Here is a 27,726-nt window from a genome sequence, read left to right on the forward strand (position 1 = left end):
AGACACAAGGTTTCAATAAATCGCTCGAGGTAGAGACCACCAGGGGTAAGTTTATTTCTCTTAGTAGAACACCCCGCCCTGTACCCTCCGATGCTGGCCGTCCTCCTCTTTCCAAATTTGCCTGGGGTTTGCAGGGTTCCAGGAGTCCAGGCTCATCTGAGAATCTGCACCAGCTGAAGTTTAGTCCGTGTCGACCTTAAATTGCTGTTTGGAATTTGAGAACTGGGCCGGGCTGGCGGAGTTCTCTCGGGTCACTAAGTCCGGGGGCGGGGCTAGGCGGGGCGGAGCGGCCCCTCCTCGCCATGCAGCCAATGGTCGGGACGGGAGCGGGAGGGGGCGTGGCGTGCATGCTATCAACCTTGTGATTGGCATCCTGGCTCCGGGGACCGCGGTTTCCAGTTCTCCGGAAGCCTGGCCGAGTGAGGACCTACCAAGTTTGTCCGCCCCGGGGCGCCATACCGGGTCTGGTCCCGGCCGGCCGGGCTGGGCCGGTCTGAGCTCAGGAGACCCTGATGGCCGCAGTGTTCCTGGTAACGCTCTATGAATACTCGCCGCTCTTCTACATCGCGGTGGTTTTCACCTGCTTCATCGTCACCACCGGCCTGGTTCTAGGATGGTGAGTGTCCAGGGCTGGGGGCGAGCAGCGGAGGGGCCGCCGGCCGGGTGTGGGAGGCCGTGCTCGGGCGACTCCGGCGGAGCTCGGCCCGGCTGCTGCACCTAGTGGGATGGGGCGGTCCGGGGAGAGCCTGGTGCTGCTGCCCGGCCAGAGTGCGGGTCCCCGAGGCTTTGTCCCCGGCCGGGGCCTATCCGTGCCCGGCGAGGACCGGCCGGGCACCCGCCCCACGGGGCGCAGACCGGTTTCGACGGAGCTGGACTGCGTTTCTGAGCTGAACTGACCTTCGCTTGGTTTCAGATCTCCCCGAGGAACTTTTTACCCGAATTCTTTAGCTACCGTTGGGGAATTGAATGACTTCTTGAAAGCAGCCCCCCCCCCTTTAAGCGATCTTTAGTTGATAACACTATTTTTCTTTTTGAGAGTAGCGAGATTTTTAGGAATAAGTTATTCCGTGGGCTGGAGGTATTTATCTTCTCGTAGTTACGTAACCCCGGAGCAATTATTTCAAGGTAAAGAGTCTCCGGTATTTCTCTTGAGACGATGTGGCTGTATCCTGTTTAGGCTAGCCTTATAAACACAGCTAGTTGGAACCATCGGACTGGCTCGCCTACCGCGGTTGTTCTGGGCTGTAGGCTTCATAGCCCCTTAAAAAGATGGTGGGTCCAAATGTGTTGAACAGTGAGTGTTTCTAAGTGAACAAGAGCCGTGGGGCTCGAGGAGGACCTTACAGAAGAGGCATGAGCTACAATTGGAGAACGAGTATTTTGAAGAAAAAAAAAAAAAAGAAACGTGAGAAAGGGACTGCGTCTCAGAAAACACCACATGAGCCGAAGCAGACAGGATTGGGGCTGAAGCGGGCTCTGTAAATCAAGCTCAAAAGTACCACTTGGTTACATATTCATCATTACTTTAAAGACAGGCACAGGTCGCTGTCAGTTTCTGAAAAGAGATGCCACCTTTGGGAAAGAAGGAAAATGTAACTGACCCCTCCCCCCATGGTATAGCATAAAACTCCGTGATTCGAGCAGGATACGGTGAAGCCCAGTCTTACACAAGTTGTTCATTCTCTTTAAGATGGGTGGCTTCACTGTGGCATATGGCAGTCCTCCCAAGTGCTGGGGTTATAGGAGTGTGCCACTATGCCCGTAACATAAAGTGCCCGTAACCTTCCAGGTTCTCTGTTGTTTGTTTTTGAGATAGGGGTTTCTCCCAAGTGCTGGGATTAAAGGCTTGGGCCACAACCACCTGCAACCTTTCAGGTTCTAATTGCTGTCATTACGTAGGGAAGTTTGTAGTTGGAATTAGGAAGGTGTTTCCCAAGGGAAAAGGGTAGTCAAAATACACATTTTTTAAAAAGAACTATAATATTGGTGGTACTCTCTTCAACATAATTTTCCGCTATAAGGAAAATTGTTATCTACTTGATAATTACATTATATGTGCTGCTAAACAGGCCACTAAGTTCAGTCTCAAACATCTATCTTTAGTGTTGGGGAAATGGGCAGAATTCATATTGCACATAATGCTGGCATATGGCATATAAGGTAAAGGTGTGTGTGTGTGTGTTGGTTAGATGACAGATACTTCGGAGTCAAACAAACACAGGTTCAAATCATAGCTCTGCCAGTTTTAAAGCGTGAATGTATAGTGATTATTTTACTGCCTCTTGGCAGTATGAGTTTTACAAGTGTTGCAGTTTCCGTCCATGTACTGTTTCTGTCGGGGCTGAGCACTGCTGAGGCTGCAAGCCCTTGTAATTAAGCGCCAGTCACTTCCATCCTGATTTGGACCTAATCAGTCATGGGGAACCTAACCAACCATTCTTCCCACTTGGCTTAGCCTTGTCTCTATAAATAAGCTTTTAATATGTTCTTTGCAAACTAAAGCAAAGCCAGATTTACCTACTAGAAATGAGAATAACTTGGACACCATTTTAATCTTACAAACATCTTTCTAATATCCCAGCCAAGGCAACAAAGGTAAACTGTCAAGTGCTATCCTTTACATCCCTGTCATTTTGTTTTGGTAATAACTGTGGTTTGATCTTTACTGGTTATCTGTTTCGAAGTCATGGTTCTTATTCCTTACAGCTGTGTTTCTTGCCTGTTGCTTCTCCCACAGTGCTGTGTCACCTGTGCTGGTGAGCTTGCTGACAGACAAAAAGAATCACACTGCAGGATGTATATGTCATTAGCCTCTATGGTGGCTTCTGTGAGCCCCACCAGCATCAGTCAGGTACTCTCGAATGTTTTACAGGAATAGTCCAGGACTCAGACTCTGCAGCAATTCCCTGCCTGCTCTGCACCACAGTTAGTAAGGGATTGGCTGTCAGCCTTACAGCGCTTCTATATACTCTGCTAGTGAATCTGGGACGCGACTCTAAGCCACATTTCTCCTCTGCTAGCTGTCTATCTAGACAGGACTAAGGGACACATTGTTTCTGTTTGGTTCCTTTTCCTGTATGTCTTCTGTAAAGTTTTCAACTTTCCTATGTCAGCCTCATTTCTTTGCAACTGGAGTTGCAGCTCCATAGGGTCTCAGCTCCAAGTTTTCCTTTCTTCTGTTACTTTGTCTTAGGAACAATATCTGGAGGAATAATATCTGGCTGCAGGGTCTCCCACTGTAAGCAAGCACCCTACTACTAAGTTGCATCTCCAGTGCTGGTTAATAGGTTTTAATACATTTATTTCTTTCTGTTCAATTGTTTGTGTGGTTTTGGTCTCCTGAATAGACTATGGCTGATAAAATATTACTCAGAAGAGGATTAGTGGGCAAAATCCTATCAAAGGCAGAGAGTTGGGTTGGTTATAACCTGGACACCTGGTTGTTATTGGAATATTCTTCAGTTCCTTGCTAATGAGAAATGGTATTCCAGTAACCCATTACAAGTAATGACATTGAAATTAACTTAAATAAAGATGCCTGTGGTTCTGAATTAGGTGCCTTGGGGGAGCAAGTCTTTATACTACTTGTCTGTCTGTAGCAGTAGTGGTGATTCTGAGGACTGTGACTATATGCTGATGCTATAATGTGATGGCTGGTCCTGGGTTTGATGGAGTGTTTATAGGAAGAAAACACACTTGAAACTCTCACACCCACTCTTAGGGAATCACAGAGTTTTGGGGGCCTCTAAACCCTTTGTTCTGTGTCCCATAGTCAACCTTGCTGAAAACTGGCCCCATTTTGTGTGTGTGTGTGTGTTGGCAATAGAATCACATGGTATTTTCAGGGTTACATGTTATTGATTAAAAAGGGTAGAGATCTGAGACTTGGAATGGAAACATCTAGATAGACATGAACAAAGCTTGGAATTGATTTATTATTATTTTTTGAGACAGGTTTTACTCTATAGCCCAGGTTGGCCTAGGATTCACTAGGTAGACCAGGCTTATCTTGAACTTGGACTGGTCATACTGCCTTAGCTTCCTTCTTGAGTGCTAGGATTACAAAAATGAGTGATAGGGGATGTCCTTCTATATATATGTTTCTCTTATTGGTTGCTGAATAAAACACTGATTGGCCAGTAGCCAGGCAGGAAGTATAGACGGGCCTATGAGCTGAGGAGAATTCTAGAGAGAGAACGCAGAGAGAGATGCCATGTAGTTGCTGAGGGAGCAAGATTCTCCAGTAAGGGGCTGGAGAGATGGCTCAGAGGTTAAGAGCCCTGGCTGCTCTTCCAGAGGTCTTAAGTTTAATTCCCAGCAACCACATGGCAGCTCACAACCATCTGTAATGAGATCTGGTGCCCTCTTCCGGCCTGCAAGTACACATGCAGACAGAACACTGTAACATAATAAATAAAGTAAATCTTTAAAAAAAAGATTCTCTAGTAAGATAAGATCATGTGGAAATTCTTAGATGAATAGAAATGGGTTAATAACTAAGAGAGAGCTAGCCAGTAGGAAGCCTAAACCATTGGCCAAACAGTTTATAAAATAAATCTCTGTGTGTTTGTTTGGGGCAAAGGGGCTGTGGGACCAGGTGGGACAGAAAATTACGCCTACAAATGAGTCACCATGTCCAGTTTAAAGCTGAGAGCTCTGAGCTTCTTTTATTTATGGATCCAGCCTGCTTGAGTGAGAAAGTCAGTGTTCCCTAGCGTAAAGATCCTGTGGCAGTACTACTAGGACAGTGCTTTCCAAACAGATATCCATTGAAAAGTCCTACCTTTTGTCCCAATCCAAGATCTCTGCACTGGAACAAAAGCCTGACCTAGTAAGAAATAGTCAATCCTATTTTGTAAATCTGTGTCTATAGCAGTGGTTCTCAGCCTATAGGTCTCGACCCATTTGGGAGTCAAATGATCCTTTCACAGGGGTCACCTAAGACCACTGAAAAACACAGATATTTATATTACAATTCATAAATTACAGTTATGAAGTATCAACAAAAATAATTTCAAATTTCACGAGTGTCACCACAACATATGGAGCTGTATTAAAGGGTCATAACGTTAAGAAGGTTGAGAATCCTTGGTCTATAGGAACTGTGCACTCTGTAGGAGACCATAGTGTTAGGATGTTAAGAGAAGGATAGAATGGTACAAGGTCAGATACATCAATATGGATATGTGCTCAAGGATTTCTGGAGCCAGAGTGTTAGCACATACTTGTTTGTTTGGTTGAAAGTTGACTCAATAAGTTTGAGACAGTTCACTCTACAGCTTTATCAGCACAGTTTGAGACCTGTGTTTTCATTTTTAGACAGTTCAGAATTTTAGATATTTGTAACTTATAGGCCAGAGTATGTATGGTCTGTCTTAGTAAACATTCTAGTGCAGTTAAAGGGAGATCCCCTTGCTTGTTGGGTTAGATACCCTGTCAACAGGTCACACAGGTTGATAGTGCTGTTCAAGTCCTTGCTCTCCTTCCTGATTTTCTATTTCTTAGTGCTGCCAATTACTGCATTCTAAAGGGTATTGAAATCTCTGTGTATTTTTCTCTTTATTTTTAGAGTTGTGTTTCTTTGTTTTTCTTTGTATTTGTACTATCTGTAGATGAATAAACATTTAGGGTTATTGTGTCTGGTAAGTTAACTCCATTCTCATTATGAAACAGTGTTCTTTTTTCCTCTTGTAATCTCTGCCCTGATTTCTACTTTGTTGTTAACATAGCCACTATAGCCAGCCTGCTCATTCTCTTCCTCCCCCATCTCTCTCCTCATTTTTCATTTTTTTCTTCAGGTTTAAATTTAGCATCTTAAGCATTTAGGCAAACTATCATTGAGCTACAATCCAGGACTTCCAGCTTTCTTTTGGTTGATATTAGCAAGAATATCTTTTACCATCCTCTACTTAAAATTTTTGTCTTGGTATTTTAAGGGGGTTTCTTAGATGTCCCATATACCTAGTATTACATTTTTATTTCCTCCAGTCTGGTCATCCCAGGCTTTTAGTTAGGGAGAGTGAATCACTTGTATTTGATGTGATGATTGGGGTAGTTAGGTTTAAATCCACCAATTTACAATTTGTGTTTATTTGACCTGTCTGTATTTGTTCCCTCCCCCATCTGCTACTCTTTATTTGCATCAATTACATAACTATGCTGGCCTGTTAGCAACAACTTTGAGGTTCCTTTGGGGATTTTAGTCTGCCTCTAATTCAATTACTATTTTAAAGATACTTTGTATCTTGTAGATTATGGTTACAATTGTCTGCTGGATGTTTCCTTTTTGTTCCTTACTCTTTGTGTTTCATTTTGAGAGAGACCTGAAAGGTACACGTGTGTTTTCCTGGGAATTGAACCTATGACCTCGTGCTTGGTAGGCAGTATACCATCAAGCCACTCCTAACCCTAGCATTGGGTACTTTTCATTGTAGTGTCTTCACATTTACTCCTCTTCCATCTTTCAGTGTCTTTTCTGCTGTGAAGCCTGGCCGGCATATTCTTCATCTCAGACATTGCCTTTGTTATCTGTATAAACTGATTTGAGTGTTTTAACTACTTTCTAGGTCTCTATAGTCTTTAATCACATTAGCCTTCTCGAGCACATGGAATACAGTCCTGGCAACTATGTAGGTGTCCCCAGTTAAAAGATAATCAACTAGTATAAAAAGGTAGAAAAATTCTCACATCTTTATCATTTTTATATATTTCTATAGATCTCCTCTTTATGGTTCATATTTTCTGCTTCTTTGCATGCTAGTTAACTTTTATTTATTTATTTATTTATTTATTTTTGGTTTTTCGAGACAGGGTTTCTCTGTATTGTTTTGGAGGCTGTCCTGGAACTCACTCTGTAGACCAGGCTGGCCTCGAACTCACAGAGATCCGCCTGCCTCTGCCTCCCGAGTGCTGGGATTAAAGGCGTGCGCCACCAACGCCTGGCTGCTAGTTAACTTTTTAAAGCATTATAAACATTGGAAAACATGATTTTTTTCTTAGAGCTTGTTGGGCCATTATCTCACATTCTTACATATATTTTTAAGCTTTGTACTGGGTTACAGTTAGTTTCCTTAGAAACAGTTTGACCTATTAGCCAGATCTTGGAAACAACCTAGATGTCCCTTACCTGAAGAATGGATAAAGAAAATGTGGTATATTTACACAATGAAGTATTACTCAGCAGTAAGAAATAATAACATCCTAAAATTTTCAGGCAAATGGATAGAACTAGGAAAAAAATCATCCTGAGTAAGGTAACCCAGAACCAGAAAGACAAATATAGCATGTACTCACTTATAAGTGGATTCCAGACATAAAGCAAAAGATACCCAGCCTATAATCCACAACCCCAGAGATGCTAGGACCTTCTTCAAGAAACAGATGGAAGCAGATGCAGAAATCCACAACTAACTGATGGGCCAACCTCCTGGAGTACAATTGAAGTGAGAGAGGAGTGATAATATGAACAAAGGAATCAAGACCATGATGGGGAAACCCATAGTATCAGCTGACTGGGGATAGTGAGAGATCACTGACTCAGGTCTGACAAATGGGGAACCTGCATAAGACTGAACTAGACTCCTATAATATAGATGACATTGATGCGACTGGGACGATATATGAGGCCACTGGCAGTGTGCCCAAGATCTAACACTAATACACAAGCTGACTTAGTGGAGTCCATTCTATATGGAGAGATACCTTGCCCAGCCTAGACACAGGGATGTGGGGGTGGAGAGTTGCCTTGGACCTGCCTCAATGAGATGATGGGACAGATTTAGTAGACTTTCTAGGGGAGGCCTTACCCTCTCCATGGAGCAGATGGGAGGTAGTGGGGGGCAGGAGGAGAGGAGGGAGGGGGAACTGGGATTGGAATGTAAAAAATAAATTAATAAAAAAAGCAAACACACAAAAAAGGTGTACACCATCACACTCAGTAGGCTTTCTTTTGAAATGATATTTACCTGCAATGGAATGTACAGATCTGAAGCCAGCTAATTGCCAGGTATTACCAAATACATATCTCTATAATCCAGACTTGAGCACATGCACGGAAGGTTCTTCATGTGCATTCCCAAGCCGCCCCACTCTGCACACTCAGAAACAGCCTTGCTCTCTTTCATTCGTAGTTTAGTTTGCCTCTCTTAGAGTTTAGATAACCATACAGCGTCTGCTTTTCGATACATTTTGAAATGTTTGTTTTTATGTGTGTGGGTGCTTTGCATGCATGTATGAATGTTACCATTTGTGTGTCTGGTGCCCATAGAGGCCAGAAGAGAGTGTGGGATCCCCTGGAACTGGAACACACAGTTATGAGCATGCTGGGAATTGAACCTGGGTCCTCTGGAAGAGCACCCAGAGCTCTTAACTGCTGAGCCATCTCTCCAGCCCTTATAAAATGAAGATTATCCATATGGTTACAGCAATGTATTTTGTCTTTTCAGTGCTGGAATATGCCAGTTTGGTTGTTCTCACAGGCTGTTCTCTTGTCTGTCTCTTTTTCCTTCCCTGTCAGTGCTGTGTATTTTGAGAGAAGGGTATAATCAAAGTGTGAACATGGCTAATGTCCACTGATCCACCGTGGAGTCGCTTAGGACACCCTGTTCAGGGGCAGTCCACTGATCCAACTGTGGGCTTGTTTTAGGGTACTTTATTTCGGTTGAGTGAACTTGCCTGGTTTGTAATTTACTAGATATTTCATTTGGTTTCCTTCTTTCTTTCTCACTTGGTTTCTTTATTTGAAAGCTTTTCCTGTGTGGATTGTCACAGTTCATGCTTTTGCATAATTTATATGACCTTTAAAAGTACATTATGTGAATGAAAGTCTGTATTTGATATTTTGCTTTGTTATTTTAAAAATTCTAAATAGCTATTTGATAGTTCCCTGGCCTTATAAATCATAACATATAGTCTGTCTATTGAGGAAACATTTTTTGTATCTTTTAAGGATTTGGTTTCATAATGGTCATGTAGTTTATTCTAAGTGTAATTCATCTATAATTATCATGCCCTCGTATTGTTACCCACAATACAAAGGAAAGAACTGCTTATTTTCGGGAGCATGCTGATTCAGTCAGACAAATGATACAGTGCAATTCTGTGAGGCCTCTGACCTTCCTCAATTTTAGATTGATTCTGCAGGACAATGTAAACGAAGGGGCTGATTTTAACAAACACATGTAATGAAGCCTGATACACTTCTTGAAAGACTCTTATATTTATTCCTTTTGGATTTCACATCTGCTTCCCCATCCCAACCATCTGCCCATCCCATCATACCTGACCTCTACCCTTGCAAACTCCCCCCCAATAAAATAAAATTTAAAAGGAAAACAAGAAAAAAAACCTAACTAACCTACCAAAAAAAGAACATATGTCTCAGCATGAAGGCTGTAGCCTAATATACTGTGTATGTGACAAAAATTTCCAGTTTGTTGAAGTTATGTTTTATTTTGACCTTTCTTTAGGTTTGGTTGGGATGTTCCCGTAATTCTGCGAAATTCGGAAGAAATCCAGTTCAGCACAAGAGCGTTCAAGAAGCCAATGAGACAAGTCAAGAACCCTTTTGGCTTAGAGCTCACTAACTCGTCTTCAGCTTCACTAGCAGGTTGTGGCATTTGCAAAGCTTCTCTCTCATCCCTAGTCCCCCTGCCGTTAGTCCTTCTGTTTCCGTTCTCTGTTGCCTCATTGAACTGAATATTGCAGGTGTGAAGATGTGTTTATCCAGTGGTCAGTGGAGATGTATGCAGAAAGAGGAGAATGAAGTATTTCACGTGTTGGGAAACAAGTCTGTTAGGACATTGTATGTACCACATTCATTGCTCCTCAGTGAAATATGAGAAAGGGTAAAATGTGTCTGAAGCAGTGAGTTTAAGGTTGTTGACCTTTTTAAGAACAACTGATTTCTTAAATCTAAAATTATGATATTCTAGTATACATTACTTTCGTATAATATGGGTTTTTGTTTGTTTGGGTTTTGGTTTTTCGAGACAGGGAGCCCTGGAACTCACTCGGTAGACCAGGCTGCCAGACTGTCCTCAAACACATTGATCCACCTGCCTCTGACTCCTAAGTGCTGGAATTAAAGACATGATACCATACCTGGCTATAATATATTATTTTTGAGGTGATAATTGCAGTTGGCAGGTTTGTTTCTGTGTTTGTTAGAAGGACTTCTTTGGAGCCACTAAGGTGAATTTTTTAATTATTTATTTAATTTTTTATTTAATGTGCGATAGTGTGAGAGTGTCAGATTCCTTGGAACTGGAGTTACAGACAGGTGTGAGCTGCCATGTGGGTGCTGGGCATGGAACCCAGGTCCTCTAGAAGAGCAACCAGAGTTCTTAACCAATGGGCCATCTCTCCAGCCCCATTGAGGTGAATTATAAAGAAAGAAACGTTAAGTTTGCTGCAGTAGAGATGTTTAGGAACGTCCTGGTAGAGAAGAGTGTGCTGACTCTCCTCTCCTCGCTTCTATCCATTTTTTAATAGTCTTGACTGGAACATAAGTGTTTGCTTGGGGTTTGAAGAAGCTTCTGGGTGCACCCAGGTGGGTGAGAAATACAGAACAGTGGAAAACAAGGAGCCATTTGTGGCTGGGACAGGTTGGGGCAGGTGTGATGGTCTGTGTTAACTGTCAACTGGACAGACTCCAGAGTCATGGTCCTCTGGGCATGCCTGGGGATTGTCTTGATTATGGGAGTTGAGGTGAGAAGGCCTGCATATTGTGCTTGGATTGATCCTTGGCAGTAATCGTGGGCGATATGCACAGAAAAAGAAGCAAGCAGCCCCACACATTCCCTGCTGTTTCTGACTATGGATATCACGTGACCAGCCACTCCAGGCCCCTGCCGCCTGGACTTCCCACCGTGATGAACTGCACCCAGGAACTATAGCCAGAAAAAACCTGTTGTCCCTAAAGTTGCTGATCAGGGCGTTTTCTCACAGCAACAGAGAAAGAGACTAAGACAGGAGGTAAGAGAGAAGAGTCTGGAAGGCTTGGCATGGGTTTCCCATAGACAGCTCCTGTTACAGGGATAAAATGGGAGGAATGGTGTGTTTGGGAAGAAAAGTGTTGAATTCAGGTTTGAGCCTGTAGACTTTGACATGCTTTTCAGTGGACGGAGATGGAGATGAAGCAGACCCAGAATCTGGGCAAAGGTGCCACTTGCTAACCTTTCCTATGTTAACAAGAAGTCCAATCTCGCCACTTCTCCATTTTCTTTCCCTCAAAATAGCTAAAAACAAAAGCAGACAAACATAAAAACTGTTCCAATGTGGGCCCAGGGTGTGGTTAAAATGCAAGTGTGAAGACCAGAGTTCACGCCCCAGGCCCCCACAAAGTGTCAGGGGGTGCAATGGCCTACCTGTAACCTCAGCTTCACAAGGCAGACATGGGGTCCCAGGGCAAGCTGGCTGGCAAGGCCTGACGTGTCTGGGCCCTGGTTTCAGAGACCCTGCCTCAGTGAAGAGGGGGAGGTGATCGCGGAAGACTCTGACATTAACCTTGAAAAGCCATGTGTGGGCACAGGTGCACAAGCTTGCACATGCACTCATGCACACACACATACACACACACACAGCACACATACCACACACACACCACACACACATATGCACAGCACACACACACATGCACAGCACATACATGTACATGCACAGCACATACATATACATGCACAGTACACACACACACACACACGCACACACACGCAAATGGAAAGAACACATTTTTGGAATTTGCTTCCTCTTCCTTAACCTCTTCTGAATGATGCAGCCTGACGTCCCTCTTAGTCCCTCTCCTGGGTTGGCTGTCCCAGGGTCAGTGGTGACCACCTCTGTGACCTCTGATTGCCGCCTCCAGTGGAAGTTTTGTGCTGGAATGAATACACGGACCTCCAGGTCTTCACATTGTGCTCTCTGTTCTTAGCTCCATGTCCTGCCTGTCCCAAGGCTTGTCACCTGATAGGAAACCAGTTCACTTAGTCAGCATGGGTCATTGTCTAAGTCGGTCTCAGTTATTATTTCACAGGGCCTCACGCTGTAACCCAGGTTGGTCTAGAATTCATAGCCTAAGCTGGCCACAGCAAGTAAATCTTGATTTATATTTCTTAAAAAGTATGAAATTCCTTATTCTTTTGCCTTCCCTGTAAACTGAAGGAAACTAAGATCCTTTCCCGCCAAGAGTATTTATTCTGACATTTATTTTTAAGAAAAATTAATTTTAAGGTATGACATAAGGAAACTACCTTGCTAGGTGTGGTGGCGTGTGCCTTTAATCCTAGCATTGGGAAGCAGAGGCAGGTGGATCTCTGTGAGTTTGAGGCCAGCCTGGTCTACAGAGTGAGGGAGTTCCAGGGCAGCCAGGACAACACAGAGAAACCCTGTCTTACCCTTCCCCCCAGAATACCCCAATCTTTACTAAAACAAGGCAGTAGGTTGTGCATTCCTGATTAAAATAGGCAGTGATGTTTAATTACCCCCACTTCAGCAGCTTTAGGTCTAACCTGCTACATAGTTTCATCCGGTTCTCAGGTGAGGAGATCAAGTGTGGCTTCCTGCTATGCAGCCCACAAGTCTGCAGGGACAGTGAGAAGGCTGATCACGTTGTGAAACCCAGGCTCCTCTGGAGCTACAACTGAGGAGATCACCCCCGCCATTCAGGCCTAAGCAATCTCAAGTAGAGGCAGGTCTGCCTGTGTCAGGGGCAAATGAAAAGACAGCCAGTCAGGGCAGCGCTCAGCTGGGCCCCTGTGCCAGGGTTCTTCACCAGTGGAAAAGCAAAGGTGCTTACTGAGAGGGTAGCTTTACGGAAATTATAAGTTATTATAAGTTAGATGTTCAGTATACATTAGTTGAATGGATTAATTTGCTTCAGGAAGTGTGTTGTCACTTTGGAAGTATCTCTCCCCTGCTCCATCGCACTCCATTTTAACAGAGCCAGTAAGAGCTAACATAAAGCAAAAGGCTTAGGTAAAAGACACGCTAGTATTTGGAGAGCTGCTTGCCAGACTCCATTTCCTGCATCTTGAACTTTCCTCCCCCGTGCCCTGTCTCATCATCCTCACACGTGGTCTCTGAGCTTCACTCCTCATAGGAGCCAGATGACTTTCCTGCCTGTCGCACTTATTAAATGGCTCAGGCACGGGACTCAGGGCCAAGGTTGTCTCTGGCACTTGGTGCCGTTAGCCTGGCTGTGCTGGCTAAGGATGGCTGGAGAAGTCATACCCACTTGGCCTTGACCTTTCTGACTTTGTCAGTGATGTTGATGGAAAGCAGTGTTGTGTGTGCACGGAAACCTGACAGAGCAAGGGCACGTGAAAGGGGGAAACCCCCTGCAGAAGAAGTCGGAGGAATAAAGGAGAGCAGTGCTTCCAAGAAGTATTTGACCTGCTATCATCAGGTGGTACCCTTACAGCATGGTCGAGGTTCTGAGAGATTGTGCGCTGGAGAGTTCTGCAGATGCCATGGTTCTTTTGCTTTACCTTCTAGTGCTAGTTTTAGCGACACATTAAAGCATTGCTTTTCTTTGTTCCAGAAGACCCTGCCCCCATAGCCAAACACCACAAAGTCCTCAGTGAGTTCAATAGCCATTTGCAGATCAGGGCTCCAGGCTCAAGGTCACTTCTCCAGACAGCAGGCAGTGCTAGGGGTCATTGCTGGCTCTAGAACACATTCCGGCCTCTATTTCTTCATGCGTGAAATGGTTCACGGTGGCATTCTTTTTTTTCTTTTTTTAATTTAAATTAGAAACAAGCTTGTTTTACATGTCAATCCTAGTTCCCTCTCCCTCCCCTCCTCCCCTGCCCCCACCTACCCCCATTCCATCCCCTTTCTGCTCCCCAGGGAGGTTGAGGCCTTCCATGGGGGATCTTCAAAGTCTGTCATATCATTTGGAACAGGGCCTAGACCCTTCCCTGTGTGTCTAGGCTGAGAGAGTATCCCTCCATGTGGAGTGGGCTCCCAAAGTGCATTCATGTACTAGGTCTAAATACTGATCCACTACCAGAGGCCCAGACCTCCAAACTGACTCCCATGTTCAGGAGGTCTGGATCAGTCCTATGCTGGTTTCCCAGCTATCAGTCTGGGGTTCATGAGCTCCCCATTGTTTAGGTCACATATTTATGTGGGTCTCTTCAACCTGGTTTTGTCCCGTTTGCTCATCACTCCTCCCTGTCTGCCACTGGATTCCAGAGTTCAGTTCAGTGATTAGCTGTGGGTGTCTGCCTCTGCTTCCATCAGCCACTGGATGAAGGCTCTAGGATGGCATATAAGGTAGTTAAAAGCATGACTACTTTTCAATTGTCAGTAAATTAATACCTGGCTGAAATCCAGTAAATATCTCAACTAGAATTTCAATCTAGTCACTATGCAGAGTTCCTGCTGATTAAAATATATGCTTGATTAAAATATGTGGTCCTGTGTCACTGCTACCATACTGCTGTCACACATAATTCACCACCGTAGAAGAAGAGTAGGGGTACGATCTTGGTCATCTTGTGAAACATTTGCTTGAATTTTGTGTATCTTCTCACAGTATTTTCTCTTGATCACATTTTGTTTTCTGGGTTTCCAAGACAGGGTAGCTTTGTAGACCTGACTGGCCTCAAACTCAGAAATCCACCTGTCTCCGCCTCCCGAGTGCTGGGATCAAAGGCGTTCGCCACCACCACTTGGCTTGATCACATTTTTTAAAATAGGTGACAAATCAATCACACTTCCTGTTGCAAGCAGCAGAAAAATATTCACTAAAGGCACACTGAGGCGGGCAGAGTTGCTGGTGGATCTAGACTAAGTTCAGGAGCTCAGGATAGCACCAGGAGCAGTGACCCATACTGAATGTAGGTCTGGTCAAACACAGCCGCCTCTGAGCTTGGACTGTGGCAGTTTCTCCTCCCAACAGGATGAGACACCAGAAGTCTTGCTCTTTGAACTTGGTATGCTTCAACTGCCACTTGTAAGGAGAGAGAACAACCATGTTGGTGGTGCTTAAAGTACTATGTAAGCCAGAATCCATATGTAAAACAACACATACAACTTATTTGTATGTCACTGACATTGTAGCCTCCTTTTGTTGTAAGCAAAGAGAAAACAAGAATATTGCTATTAAACCTTCCATGGTTGGCATCCCTAGCCTTTCCTCAAGCTGTTTTGTATACTCATGGAACACTATCACTGTGGTGGACCTTAACACTGCCATTGTGTATATTAATGATCAGGTTCAGTTTGTTCTTAGTGTTTTTCTTACTTCAGCGGTCTCCATCCGAACCCCCTGGGTTGTTTATACCCACTTTGGATGGCTCTGATCTATTGTTTTGACCCTTGTGCTAATCACACAGTGATTGCATATATTGTTAGAAAGAGATAGTTAATAGTTACCAAAGAGAAAATTGGACCAATCATTTTAAAGATAACAATTTTAAAGAATAATAAAATGTTGCAGTATTGCTCAAATTCTGCATAACTATTGGCATTTTAATATTTGCAGCTATATATCCTTCATCAGCATTTAAAAATTGCCATCATCTTGGCCAGCATCCAGAACAAAGCCTGTGTTTCCTACACCTTGTTATGTTATTGTCTGCTGCATTGGGTGACACCCATCTCTCTCTGATCTGTTTTCTGTAGCCGGCATGACCTTGACAACAGACTGCCTGTGTTTCTCACACCTTGTTATGTTATTGTCTGCTGCATTGGGTGACACCCATCTCTCTCTGATCTGTTTTCTGTAGCCGGCATGACCTTGACAGCAGACTGCCTTGAAGATAGTCGTCTTACATGCTTCTGGGGGTGCAGTGTCCAAAAGCTCTATGAAGCCCTTCAGAAGCACGCTTCCTGCTTCAGGATAAGCACTCCACGGGCGTTAGAAGAGGCACTGTACAGTGACTATCTCCACCGGGAAGAGTATTTGTATCCTTTTCCCAGACACGCCCACTGGCTCACCAACATGAGACTCTGGATACAGTAAAGTGTCACCAAGCTACTGACTCTTTAGTATACTTTTGTTCTTTTGGCAATTTGCCTTTACGTGTTCAAAAGTATTAAAAAGCACAGCAAAGAAGAAATATATTGCCAGTTGCCAAGAGATACTGAAATTGAAGACTTTGGTCCAGTACCCAGATCTCGATATCCATTGGTAGCTCTGTTGACCCTGGCTGATGAGGATGATCGGGAAATTTATGATATTGTAAGTAATTGAAGCATCTGGAATGCTTTACCTTTACAAGATTTGGGTGAATCTTAATTATTCTTGAAATAGGAAAAAAATAATTTCTGAAAACATGTTTATGGACTTGTACATACATATCTTGAAAACTTAAAACATAGATATATTCCTGTGTAATTTTTGACCTGTAACATACCACCTCCCCTTCCCCTGTAAGTGACAACAATATGACTTTATTTATAAAATAAAAGGTAGATTGTTGTTGAGTTAAGTTAATTTCACCCTTCTCTGTTAGGTAATATTTGCTTTAGAGAAAATGTGCTTTGGGATGTGTGCCTATTCACATTTGTATTACTGAGCTGATCAGCACCATCATGACCTGAAATGATTGATTTTAAGACCAGTTTTGCTCTTCTTAGGCCATAGTTATGTTACCTTACTTGCATCAGAGTCCCTGCTATGCTTGTGCGTTCCCTGTGGCATCTCTATGTTCAGTCATTTGAGACTGAACCTCACTATGTGAGGTTCTGTAGACTGCTAACTCCTTGCTCAGAGCATAAAAGCATCCAAATGATCAGAGAGACCCTGAATCTCAACCCTCAATGTAAGATGGAAACTTACACAGGATGAATATCCTGGTCTGGAAACTGGGAATCTTTTGAGCATTGACATATGCCACATGTGGGAAATTCTAACCCATCGTCACTGACCAGTCACAGTTAAGAGTGTATACACCAAACATGTTTTTGAAAAGTATCTTCAGGCCATGTTTATAAGATGTTCTTAAGGTGCAAATGAATTTCCTGGCTCATCTCTTTTTCTAGGATAGTTCATTATGTATATCCAGATAGACCCAAATCTGAAAAGCCTAAAATCTGTTGCTTCCAAGCATTTCTAATAAGAGAAGCTTAACCCATATATGCAACAAATGTTTGGTGAACTCTTATGGCGAGAGCCAGGTATGGTGGTGCATGTCTTTAGTTCCAGCACTTGGGAGGCAGAGGCAGACACATCTTTGAGTTTGAGTACAACCTGGTCTACAGAGCAAGTTCTGGGACAGCCAGGGCTACACAGAGAAACCCTGTCTCAGAAAAGGAAGGGAGGGAGGGAGGGAGGAAGGAAGGAAATCTTACAGTGTGAGTGCCCTTATGCACAATGTGCTACTTTCCTGGGTGCCATGTATGCTTATTAGTAAAGATGCTGTGACATCTTAATGATACTTTTGTGTAATATGCAAAATATATTCACCAACGTTAGTCTGTGGTTTCCTTTCAGCAACAACCTAGGGTGTTAGAGCAAATGTCTTTATAGACTAAAGCAGAAGAGAGAAAATCGCAGCTCTCCTCTAGCGCTAGTGCTGAGGGTCAGACTCAAGGCCTCATCTGTGCTGGTCAGGTGCTCTACCATTGAGCTGCGTTGCTGCTTCTAGCCTTTCGTACAAAGCAGGGCCTCACCCTCCCTGGGGATGATGTGGGCATTGGGTGGGGGCTGGGGAGGGCTGGAGGAGGGAGAAGGGAGGAGGGGTGGGAGAGGGAGCTGGGATTGACATGTGAAGCATGCATGAATGTTTCTAAGACATACTTTATTTTAATAAAAATTTAAAAAGCAGAGTATTGCTACCGGGCAGTGGTGGCTCACACCGGATAGGCAGAGGTAGACAGATCTCTGTGAGTTCAAGGCTAGCCTGGTCTACAGAAGGAGTTCCAGGACAGCCATGGCTACACTTTGAAATGCTGTCTTATAAAAACCAAAACAAAAAAGCTGAGTATCTTTATGAAATAAGTGTGTGTTGAATTTTGAAAGGCACAGACTCTTATTGGAAAACATAACTTGTTATTTGCAGATAAGTATCTCAAATTTCATTTCACTTATTTTATTTATTGTTTGTTTTGAGACAGGATCTCAAATATATCAGTAGCTGTTCTGAAACTATGTAGAATGGACTGGCCTCAAACACAGATATCTGCCTGCCTCTGACTCCCAAGTGCTGAGAGTAAAGGCGTGTACCATACCATCATTCCCAGATTTTATTTTTTAAAATCAAACTGAAGCTTTTTCCCCTTTTCGTTTGCTTCCTAATTAAGAACTTGTAATAACAATTCTTGCTTTCCTTCACCAGCTTAAATCAGCAATCTAGTTCCTAACTGCACTTCCTAAGTTAATTCTTGGGCAGGGGATAAGACTTAGTGGTAGAAAGTTTGCCTAGCCGACTTGAGGCTCTGGGTCACTGGCTATAAAGCTACAGTTAGTGCTATTCAGAAGGTTTGTGAAGAGAGTGGACATTCTTGCCACAGAGGGGGAGTAATGGAAAGTAAAGCTTTGTCAGTTTGCTTAACTGTAATGACATCTCCCTGTGCGTGCCACATCAGCACATGGTATTGTGTACCTCAGGTATAAGAAGTCATTCAAGATAGCTCGTCTGGTAAAATGCTTGTCATGTAAGCCAGATGACATGAGTCCAGTCCCCAGAAGGCATTGATGGTGCAAAGAGACCGACCCCAAGCCTCCCTATCCATATCACATACACAATAATAATAATAATACTACATTTGAGGAACTCAGTGGAGGCTAAGGGCCCAGGGCCAGCATGCTGCTGGGCAATGTTAGTGGCCCTCCCGGAACTTGGCAGTGCAGCTTTCTAGCTGCACAGCGTGAGGCAGTATGTGAGTTCTGATCCCGCCTCTCTCCTCCGTTCTTCATTTCCAGCCGTGGATATACAAGATTTGTCACCTTGGTGCTTCATAGTGCTTTACCCCCTTGACATGGCACCCTTCTCTCCATGCTGTGCCCCTTGTAAGTTCCTTGAGTCCCGTTCCCGTTTTTCTATCTGTTCAAATCAAAGGGTTCGATGTAGTCACCCTGAGTCCTGGTGGGTCCTTTGCCCTCTGACCTCACTCCCCATGGGCTTCAATGCACTTGACTTGTTTTCTCGTTTTGTGCTCCATGTGAACTGGGAGGACTCCCCCTTCCCCTCACCTATGTTGTAAAGTGGAAAAAATGGGAAATTCCACTTTCATCACCATCTGGTGGCTGGAGAGATCTGCTCTCAGGTTCCTGAGTCGTGCAAGGTTGAGCTGCGGTGGGCAGCTTGTTCTCCAGGCCTCAACGTCACCTTCTCCTGCCCTTTGTGAAGGCAGCCTGTCTGCTCCTTGTGGCCCTCATGCTTGGCCAGGTGCTCTCCCCCTCTCTGGTAATTCTCTCTCAGATCAGTTTGGTGTCAGCAGTAGAGCATGCTTGTCATTTGTGTCATTTATGTTCATGTTCTCTTTAAAGGCAAATGAAATATTTCATATTTTTCCTGTGTGGCTTCCAGTATTTTATGTGAGGCTTATGAACACTAAATGAAAACCAAAATGACTCTGTTCCCATTGTAACAGGACAGAGGTACACCTACCTAACAGTCAGTCTCCAGTGCTGAGGACTGAATCCAGAGCCTCAAGTCGGCTAGGCAAACTTTCTACCACTAAGTCTTATCCCCTGCCCAAGAATTAACTTAGGAAGTGCAGTTAGGAACTAGATTGCTGTTTTAAGCTGGTGAAGGAATGCAAGAATTATTACACGTTTTTAAAAGTTTACTTATTTTTACTTTATTTGCATTGTGTTTTGCTTGCATGCATGTCTGTGTGAGGTGTCAGGTCTTGGAGTTACAGTCAGTTGTTAGTTACCATGAGGGTGCTGAAACTTGAACCCAGCTCCTCTGGAAGAGCAATCAGTGCTCTTAACGGCTAAACCATCTCCCCAGCCCCTGTTATAAGGTTTTGACTTTTATTTAGTTGTGTAAGAGAATATCTTCGCTAGAAAATACACACTCGGCCACCCGTTGGTGGTGCACGCCTTTAGTCCCAGCACTTGGGTGGCAGAGGCAGGTGGTTCTCTGTGAGTTCAAGGCCAGTCTGGTCTACAGAGCATGTTCCAGGACAGCCTCCTAAATAACAGAGAAACCCTGTCTGGAAAAAAAAAAAAAAACAAACCAAAAAAAAAAAAAAAACACACACACACACACACACACACACACTGAATGCCAGGAATCAAAAGCCAGAATATCAGTGTATTGTTGTATTTTTATTCCTATATCATCCAAATAACATGCATTTGTGGCAGAAAACAAACAAAAAACTCGAAAGCCTAGACAGACTAAAGGAGGAAGGTGTAGTCGCCTGTACTCTGTCTTCCAAGATGGCGGCTATGAGCACGCCCCAGGCCTCGCCAGCCCTTAGCATGCGCGTTTTAAAGAGTGTCAAATTGTCCATGCTCGTGAGCTGCCTCCTCCTGTGGTGTGTTTGAGCGTCTCTCCCCCCATCACAGGCAGCTCCATGCTCGTGTGTAACTGTCATGGTAATAGCTTCCGGGCTGCACCGACTCGGACATGAGGAGTTTGGAATGAGGCAGTGGTGCCTCCGCCCCCTTCCAGCCCGTCCTGTCTTTCCCGTTTCAGCATTGAGACCTGTGAAGAATGGTTATGTTCTCACATCTGTGATAACCTTCCAGCCTTTCTTCTGTGTGTAATTTCAAAACGGTACAAAAGAAAAGAACACCCGTGCCCTTGACCCAGGCCACCTAGTCACCTTTCCAAAACTGCACTATTATCTGCCTCTGCATGTAAATGCCATAGTACCATATGAGCATTCTATTTTTATTTTTTTATTTAAGTTAGAAACAAGCTTGTTTCACATGTCAATCCCAGCTCCCTCTCCCTCCCCTCCTCACCATCCCTCCCCATCAGGCCCCCCAGTCCCCCACCCAATCTCCACTCCAACCTCCATGGTGGATCTCCAGAGTCTGTCATTTCATCCAGGGCAGCATATGTGCATTTTAAATGAATGATTTCACAGTGAACTTGGAGGGTGGTAGCTGTTTATTCCTGGTACTCAGTGTGTATTTCTTAATGCAGATCTTCTTATATAGCCACAATGCAGTTATATACTGAACAAATTTAACATTGTATTGTATCCACACCTGTGTTTATATTCTAATTTTCCAGTCAGTTTATAATGCCCTGGCGGCAGGTGCTTCCAAGTGTCTCCAGAGAAGTTCTAGCTTAAGATAGTCACCCAGGGAAGCTAGGCTGTTGACTTTCACTGCATAAAAGAATCTCAAGACAGGTTAGTGTGAATCAGGTTTGGATTCATTAAGAAAAGGTCAGAGAAAGCAATAGTCCATGCTGTAGATTTCAGGAGGTCCAGGGAGGAGAGGCATCTGGATAGCTTAGCTACATGTGCTTTTGTGTTTCAGAGTTACACTGCTCGAGTGATGTAATTTATAGTGAGTTTTTAAAGGCTAGGCAGAGCTCCAGGTGAATTTTACAATTAAAGTGAAACATGACACGGCTTACTTACTTATCCCAAAGACTTCTGCAGTGGGTGGAGATGTGAGGTGCGCTGTCCGGGTTGGGGTGAGAGAAGAGCGCTGACAAAGCTAACTCCAAGGTCACGGCTTTAGTTGTCACCGCAGCACCCCTGCCTACGACCTCACCTGAGAGAGGACTGCTTTTTATGACTGTCTTTACTCGTTGGTTTTTTGAGAGAGGATTTCTGTGTAGCTCTCTGACCACCTTGGAACTCACTCTGTAGACCAGGCTGGCCCCAAACTCACAGAGATCCGTCTGCCTCTGCCTCCCGAGTGCTAGGATTAAAGTTGCTTTTGATGACAGCATTTCTAAGACTACTTCCATACACACATTCTTTTTTGTAAGCCTAGAGGTGTTCTTGGGATTGGGTCAGAGTTGGGCTTTGGAGACCAATGCACCATGCAAGGTGACGGAAGCCTTTCAGGGCTCTGCCTCTGAAGCACATGGTCTTTGCTGGCATTGCTGGTAGAAATGTTGATCAGGTGTCTTCTCCTTAGCTCTGGGCTCCTCTCTCCTGATCTCCTGTCAGGCACTGTAGATCTCCTGAGAGTTCGGCCTGTGTTCCTCTCTCCGTTGTGTCTTTGAGTGGAATAGGCAGGCAGACCGCAGGGTCCTGATTCCCTGACCTCTTCTGGACCCTCCAGGACCGTGCAGAAGCCCTGCTTTTTTTTTTTTTTTTTTTTACAGATTGCCTGTCTTTAATACCCGTTGGTGATTCTTGTCAGATTTTATGTTTACCGTGGTGGTTGGAATGTCACTGTTTCCCACCCTCGCCCTCTCTGTAGTCAGTTCTCGGCATATCCCTTCAAACCAGAACCTTCCCGTATTTGATTTTCTGTACCCAGTGACCTCATGGATTGCCTTTCTTTCCCTCAGTATTTTGTACCAGTTTTGAATTTAACTATCTTGGCACTCAAATCACATCTCACGGCTTCTGACCCAGGCTGAGCGTTTATAGTCAGCCTGTGCTTGTGAATGGCACGGATTCGTTCTCTCAGGATGAGGGAAGCCGCACCACAGGTTGCGTGTCTCCTCTACATTGCTTTGCCTCTCTCCCACAGGCCCAGTGCTTGTGGGAGATGCTGCCCCTGGTTTGTGGTGTCCCACTCCCCTCTTAGGGGAAGGTAGGACATTGCAGTGCCGTGAGTCCTCGCGGTACTCTGCTTTGTTATAATGTCACAGAGACATCAACCACCCATAGGTTCAGAGCGTCTTCATGGCTTTTGTTGTTTGTTTTTTAATATTTATTTTATTTATGTGTATTGTATCTGTGAGGGTGTCAGTGACTTTCAGTCAGTAGAAGGGGTTGACTCCTTTTGGAACTAGAGTTAAAAGCAGTTGTGAGCCGCCCAACATGGCTAGGATGGAAAACTTCAGTGTTCATGATTGTATAGTAAGTCAGGATGGAAAACTTCAGTGTTCATGATTGTATAGTAAGTCAGGATGGAAAACTTCAGTGTTCATGATTGTATAGTAAATCAGGATGGAAAACTTCAGTGTTCATGATTGTACAGTGAGTCACCCTGACCACTGGGACATCTCTCCAGTCCCAGTTAACTGTGTTTTAAAGTCCTGTGTCATAGCTGTCCTCACAGAATATGCTCATGTTCTATGTGTCGCTTCCCTTTTTGAAACTCTTCTGTGATTTAATATACATCCTAAGCATTGCCATTATTCAGTCCCATCTTCCATGCTGTGCTTTTACGGCGCTCTGGGTACACAGGTCTCAAGCTGATGACACAGTTGGTGAGAATAGAACTGGTCATGAGGCAGCAGCACTGTTGCTCATGTCCTACTCTGCTTGTGACTGTCTTCAGACGAGCTCATCACTTCCCTGGCTGGGCAAATGTGGCTCCTGGAACTTCACCACCCAGGAGTGCCCAGCAGACAGTGATGCTCCTAACCTGAAATTTGCATCCTTTCTGTGTAGTCGGCAGATGCACTTGACGAATTGCCACCAAATGGTTGAGTGGAAAATAAAGCATTTTATTGGTAACACTTGGCAATTTACTTTCAGAAGCTTGAGCATATTCAGTCCCAAATGTCATTATTACATGGCAATTCAATTGAATTCCATTTTATTTTTGTGATGCCACCACATTTTCTGATAAGCATTTATAAAACACTTTGATTTTTCCAGCCAGTAATACATAAATGGATACATTTCTAAAATTTCTGGTGCTTCCAGGAGCATGAATGGCATGTATTTGATAAATCAAAAGAACGCTGGGGAACACTTTGATGTTGCCATTATTAATCAGAGTGAGGCACTCTGTGGTAAATTTGACTTTCAAATTTCTAGCTAAAGCTAGTTCACCATCTACCGTTTGGTGACACACGAGGTATACAACTGTGAGCAGCTGTCCTTAGTTCAGAAGATCCCAAAGCTGTTCTTTATCCCATGGAGGGAGGCCTAGTACTATGTGCCACAGGGCAAGATGAATACATGGCATTGTTAATGGCGTGGTAACTACTATATCCAGTGAGGGCGCACTAACCCATCTCAAAGGTTTGTTAATGACGTGGTAACTACTATATACCGTGAGGGCGCACTAACCCATCTCAAAGGTTTGTTAATGGCATGGTAACTACTATATCCAGTGAGGGCACACTAACCCATCTCAAAGGTTTGTTAATGACGTGGTAACTACTATATCCAGTGAGGGCGCACTAACCCATCTCAAAGGTTTGTTAATGACGTGGTAACTACTATATCCAGTGAGGGCGCACTAACCCATCTCAAAGGTTTGTTAATGACGTGGTAACTACTATATCCAGTGAGGGCACACTAACCCATCTCAAAGGTTTGTTAATGACGTGGTAACTACTATATCCAGTGAGGGCGCACTAACCCATCTCAAAGGTTTGTTAATGGCGTGGTAACTACTATATCCAGTGAGGGCGCACTAACCCATCTCAAAGGTTTGTTAATGACGTGGTAACTACTATATCCAGTGAGGGCGCACTAACCCATCTCAAAGGTTTGTTAATGACGTGGTAACTACTATATCCAGTGAGGGCGCACTAACCCATCTCAAAGGTTTGTTAATGACGTGGTAACTACTATATACCGTGAGGGCGCACTAACCCATCTCAAAGGTTTGTTAATGACGTGGTAACTACTATATCCAGTGAGGGCGCACTAACCCATCTCAAAGGTTTGTTAATGGCATGGTAACTACTATATACAGTGAGGGCACACTAACCCATCTCAAAGGTTTGTTAATGACGTGGTAACTACTATATCCAGTGAGGGCACACTAACCCATCTCAAAGGTTTGTTAATGACGTGGTAACTACTATATACCGTGAGGGCGCACTAACCCATCTCAAAGGTTTGTTAATGACGTGGTAACTACTATATCCAGTGAGGGCGCACTAACCCATCTCAAAGGTTTGGCTCTCTATTCCCCCCATTAGCCATCCATCCACTGGAACGGAAGTTACGGTTTCCGGGATTTTGGCATTTGGTTTTTTTTAAGCTTTTGGACTTATAATTTGTACGTTTCTATCTTTGGGAGCTTTAGACTTTAGAGGCTTTGAGTTTTCAGGGTTCTAGCAGTTGGTAGTGTTGAGGATTCTGGCTGGCATCACACTCCATTATATGTGGTGCGTGCGTGCGTGCGTGCGTGCGTGCGTGCGTGCGTGCGTGCGTGCGTGTGTGTGTGTGTGTGTGTGTGTGTGTGTGTGAGATAGTTACTTTGACTCCTGAGCTTGGATGGTAGGGGAGTTTCCTGTGTAACTGTCTTGTCCTGAACACTCTGTGCAAGTATGGTTGAAGTGTAAGCGCCTTTTTGTTAGATACTGCCAGTTCCCTTAACCGAATTCCCCCGCCCCCTCCTCTTCCTGTCATGGAGAGCTTTTCCACCAGGGGCAAGCTTTTGTACTCGCATCAATCCAGTGTGTGAGAAACAATGACGTTGGATTTGTTTGTTCACCTTGTAATGTGTGTGGGGGACAGGGGTCAGCACTGAGTGTCTGCCTCAGTCACTCTCCACATGTGTGAGTGTGTCCCTGGTGGGTGTGCATGTGGGTGTGCATGTAGGTGTGCCCCTGGTGGGTGTGCCCCTGGTGGGTGTGCCCCTGGTGGGTGTGCCCCTGCTGGGTGTGCCCCTGCTGGGTGTGCCCCTGGTGGGTGTGCATGTGGGTGTGCCTTGTGGAGGCCCGAGGTCAGCTTCAGCTGCCTTCCTCAGTTGCTGTCCACCCAGTTCTTTTGAGGTTGGGTGTTTCCCTGGTCAAGAGCTCACCATTGTCTAGACTAGCAGTGAGCTGGTTGGGTGTTTCCCTGGTCAAGAGCGTTTGTCTAGACTAGCAGTGAGCTGGTTGGGTGTTTGCCTGGTCAAGAGCTCATCGTTGTCTAGACTAGCAGTGAGCTCCAGGATCTGCTTGTCTCTGCTCCCCCAGCACTGTGTCCGGTTGTGCTGTATGAGGCAGTTGTTCAGTTACATGTCTTTCCAGATGATTATCCAGTTGCCGTCAAGCTATTTATTTAAAGAAAGCAAAACAAAACCTCCCTGGGCCTCCAGCTTCCAGATGACACCCTCATTATATTTTTGCACATAACTAATTTTTTTGTTGGTTTTGTTTTTTTCTGATGTTTCTTCTGTTTCATTCATCCATCTACTTATGAGTCAGTACAATACAATTTAATATTTAATGGGATTAGGCTGCTCTGTGCTGTTGAATGCTTTCCTAATATTCTTATATGTTCCTTTTTCTATGTGAGTATTTCAGACTCAGTATACGTAGCTTGTAGGGAAGCACATTGATATTTCTATTGGGGCCAGAATGAACCTGTAAATTTCAGTACAATTAAAATGTCAAAAATCTGTCAATAACTAGTTAATTTTAGTGCTGTGATTTATAAATTAATATAAATGTTCTAATATTATCTCTTACTTGAGAATCATTTTTTCAATTGTCTGTGAAAGAGTAGTATTAAGTACTGACTCATGTCCAATTTTTCTCTTAGATCTCCATGGTCTCAGTGATTCACATTCCTGATAAGACTTACAAACTGCCTTGTAGAATATTGTATCAATATTTGCTCCTGGCTCAAGGTCAATTTTATGATCTTAAGGTAAGTCATACTATGTAATATTTGCTTTTAGAGTTAAAGAAATGGCTGTTTTTAAAGAGAACTATGGTTTTTAGTTAGCTAAAGAACTTAACTACTCTTGCCTATTAGATTTGCTAGGTCATAAATTTTCAGTGGTATTTATGACCCCTCAGGTCATATGTGGGTTGTTCACAGTAGCCTTGACACTGGTTTCTTTATTTTCAGCAACTCTTCATGTCTGCAAACAGTAGTCCCAGTCCCTCCAGCAAGCGCTCTCCAGCAGACAGAGATGCCGAGCAGAGCTTACTGGAGAGGGCGGGGCTGGCCGGGAGTGGAGTGGAGCCCGCGGAGGACAGCAGCAAGGACTGTGTGGTGTGCCAGAACGGGGGCGTGAACTGGGTGCTCCTGCCGTGCCGCCACGCCTGCCTGTGCGACAGCTGTGTGTGCTACTTCAAGCAGTGTCCCATGTGCCGCCAGTTTGTGCAGGAATCCTTTGCGCTTTGCGGTCAGAAAGAGCCAGACCAGGACATGTTGGAGAGCTCCTGAAGACGTCAGTGCTGGAGAGTGTACTACCTTCCTGTGTCCTTAGGATCAGTCGTAACAGAGAACCTACAGTCATGACTGTCAGAGAGAATTCTATTTTCGCTTCATACTTCTACAGCGTGGATGATGAAAAGTTCTTCCTGCTCGGCATGGCAAGCCCTGGTGTACAGTCTTCGTTGAAACCTAAAACGCACCTCACTCTTGAGAAGAATGTAAACATCTGACTTTTGCCAGCTAGAAGATTTCACGTAACGTGGATGAGAAAGTCACTCTGAAATCCATCCACTTGACATTCCAGGAGATACAAGTTTCAGGGTGAATGACTGCTTGTCCTTGAATTCAAAGTAATTATATGTCCCAGTTTACAAAGTATTTGGAAGGGGCTTTTTACCTTCCACTGTCTCTGAAATAAGTTTTTATAAATATTCATTTGGTTTCAAAGTTTCCTTATCAGAGTTGTGTAAATACATGTCTTAACTTTTCCATACAGGTTTTGAAGTCATAAACATAAGGCACGTTTCTGATTGTTCCCATGCGTCATAGATTAGATGACTCTCACCTATAAGAGGCAGATACTTACACCTGGTTAATAAAATCTCATGGATAATTAAA

The 27,726-nt window shown here is 44.1% G+C and overlaps 1 protein-coding gene across 2 annotated transcripts; it reads left to right on the plus strand.

The window, feature by feature from the left end:
* Positions 1-387: 387 nt before the first annotated feature.
* Cgrrf1 (cell growth regulator with ring finger domain 1) lies at positions 388-27,726 on the plus strand. Of its 2 annotated transcripts, XM_040735769.1 has the most exons (7): positions 485-616; positions 2,738-2,851; positions 9,468-9,607; positions 15,732-15,909; positions 16,039-16,186; positions 26,485-26,592; positions 26,797-27,726. In XM_040735769.1, the coding sequence occupies exons 3-7, from the start codon at positions 9,544-9,546 to the stop codon at positions 27,115-27,117; spliced, it is 819 nt and encodes a 272-aa protein (XP_040591703.1). In that variant the 5' UTR covers positions 485-616; positions 2,738-2,851; positions 9,468-9,543; the 3' UTR covers positions 27,118-27,726. The 2 variants fall into 2 exon arrangements, with proteins under 2 accessions (XP_040591702.1, XP_040591703.1); XM_040735768.1 differs by lacking the exon at positions 2,738-2,851 and having other exon boundaries at positions 388-616.

This window comes from Mesocricetus auratus, unplaced genomic scaffold (genome assembly GCF_017639785.1).
Source record: "Mesocricetus auratus isolate SY011 unplaced genomic scaffold, BCM_Maur_2.0 Super-Scaffold_100048, whole genome shotgun sequence".
Classification (NCBI taxonomy): Eukaryota; Metazoa; Chordata; class Mammalia; order Rodentia; family Cricetidae; genus Mesocricetus; species Mesocricetus auratus.

Coding starts and splice junctions, on each gene's coding strand:
- Cgrrf1 (XM_040735768.1), top strand. CDS start 513: ATGGCCGCAGTGTTCCTGGTAACGCTCTATGAATACTCGCCGCTCTTC. Junction 16,187..26,484: donor ATCGGGAAATTTATGATATT/GTAAGTAATTGA, acceptor TTTTTCTCTTAG/ATCTCCATGGTCTCAGTGAT. Junction 26,593..26,796: donor GTCAATTTTATGATCTTAAG/GTAAGTCATACT, acceptor CTTTATTTTCAG/CAACTCTTCATGTCTGCAAA.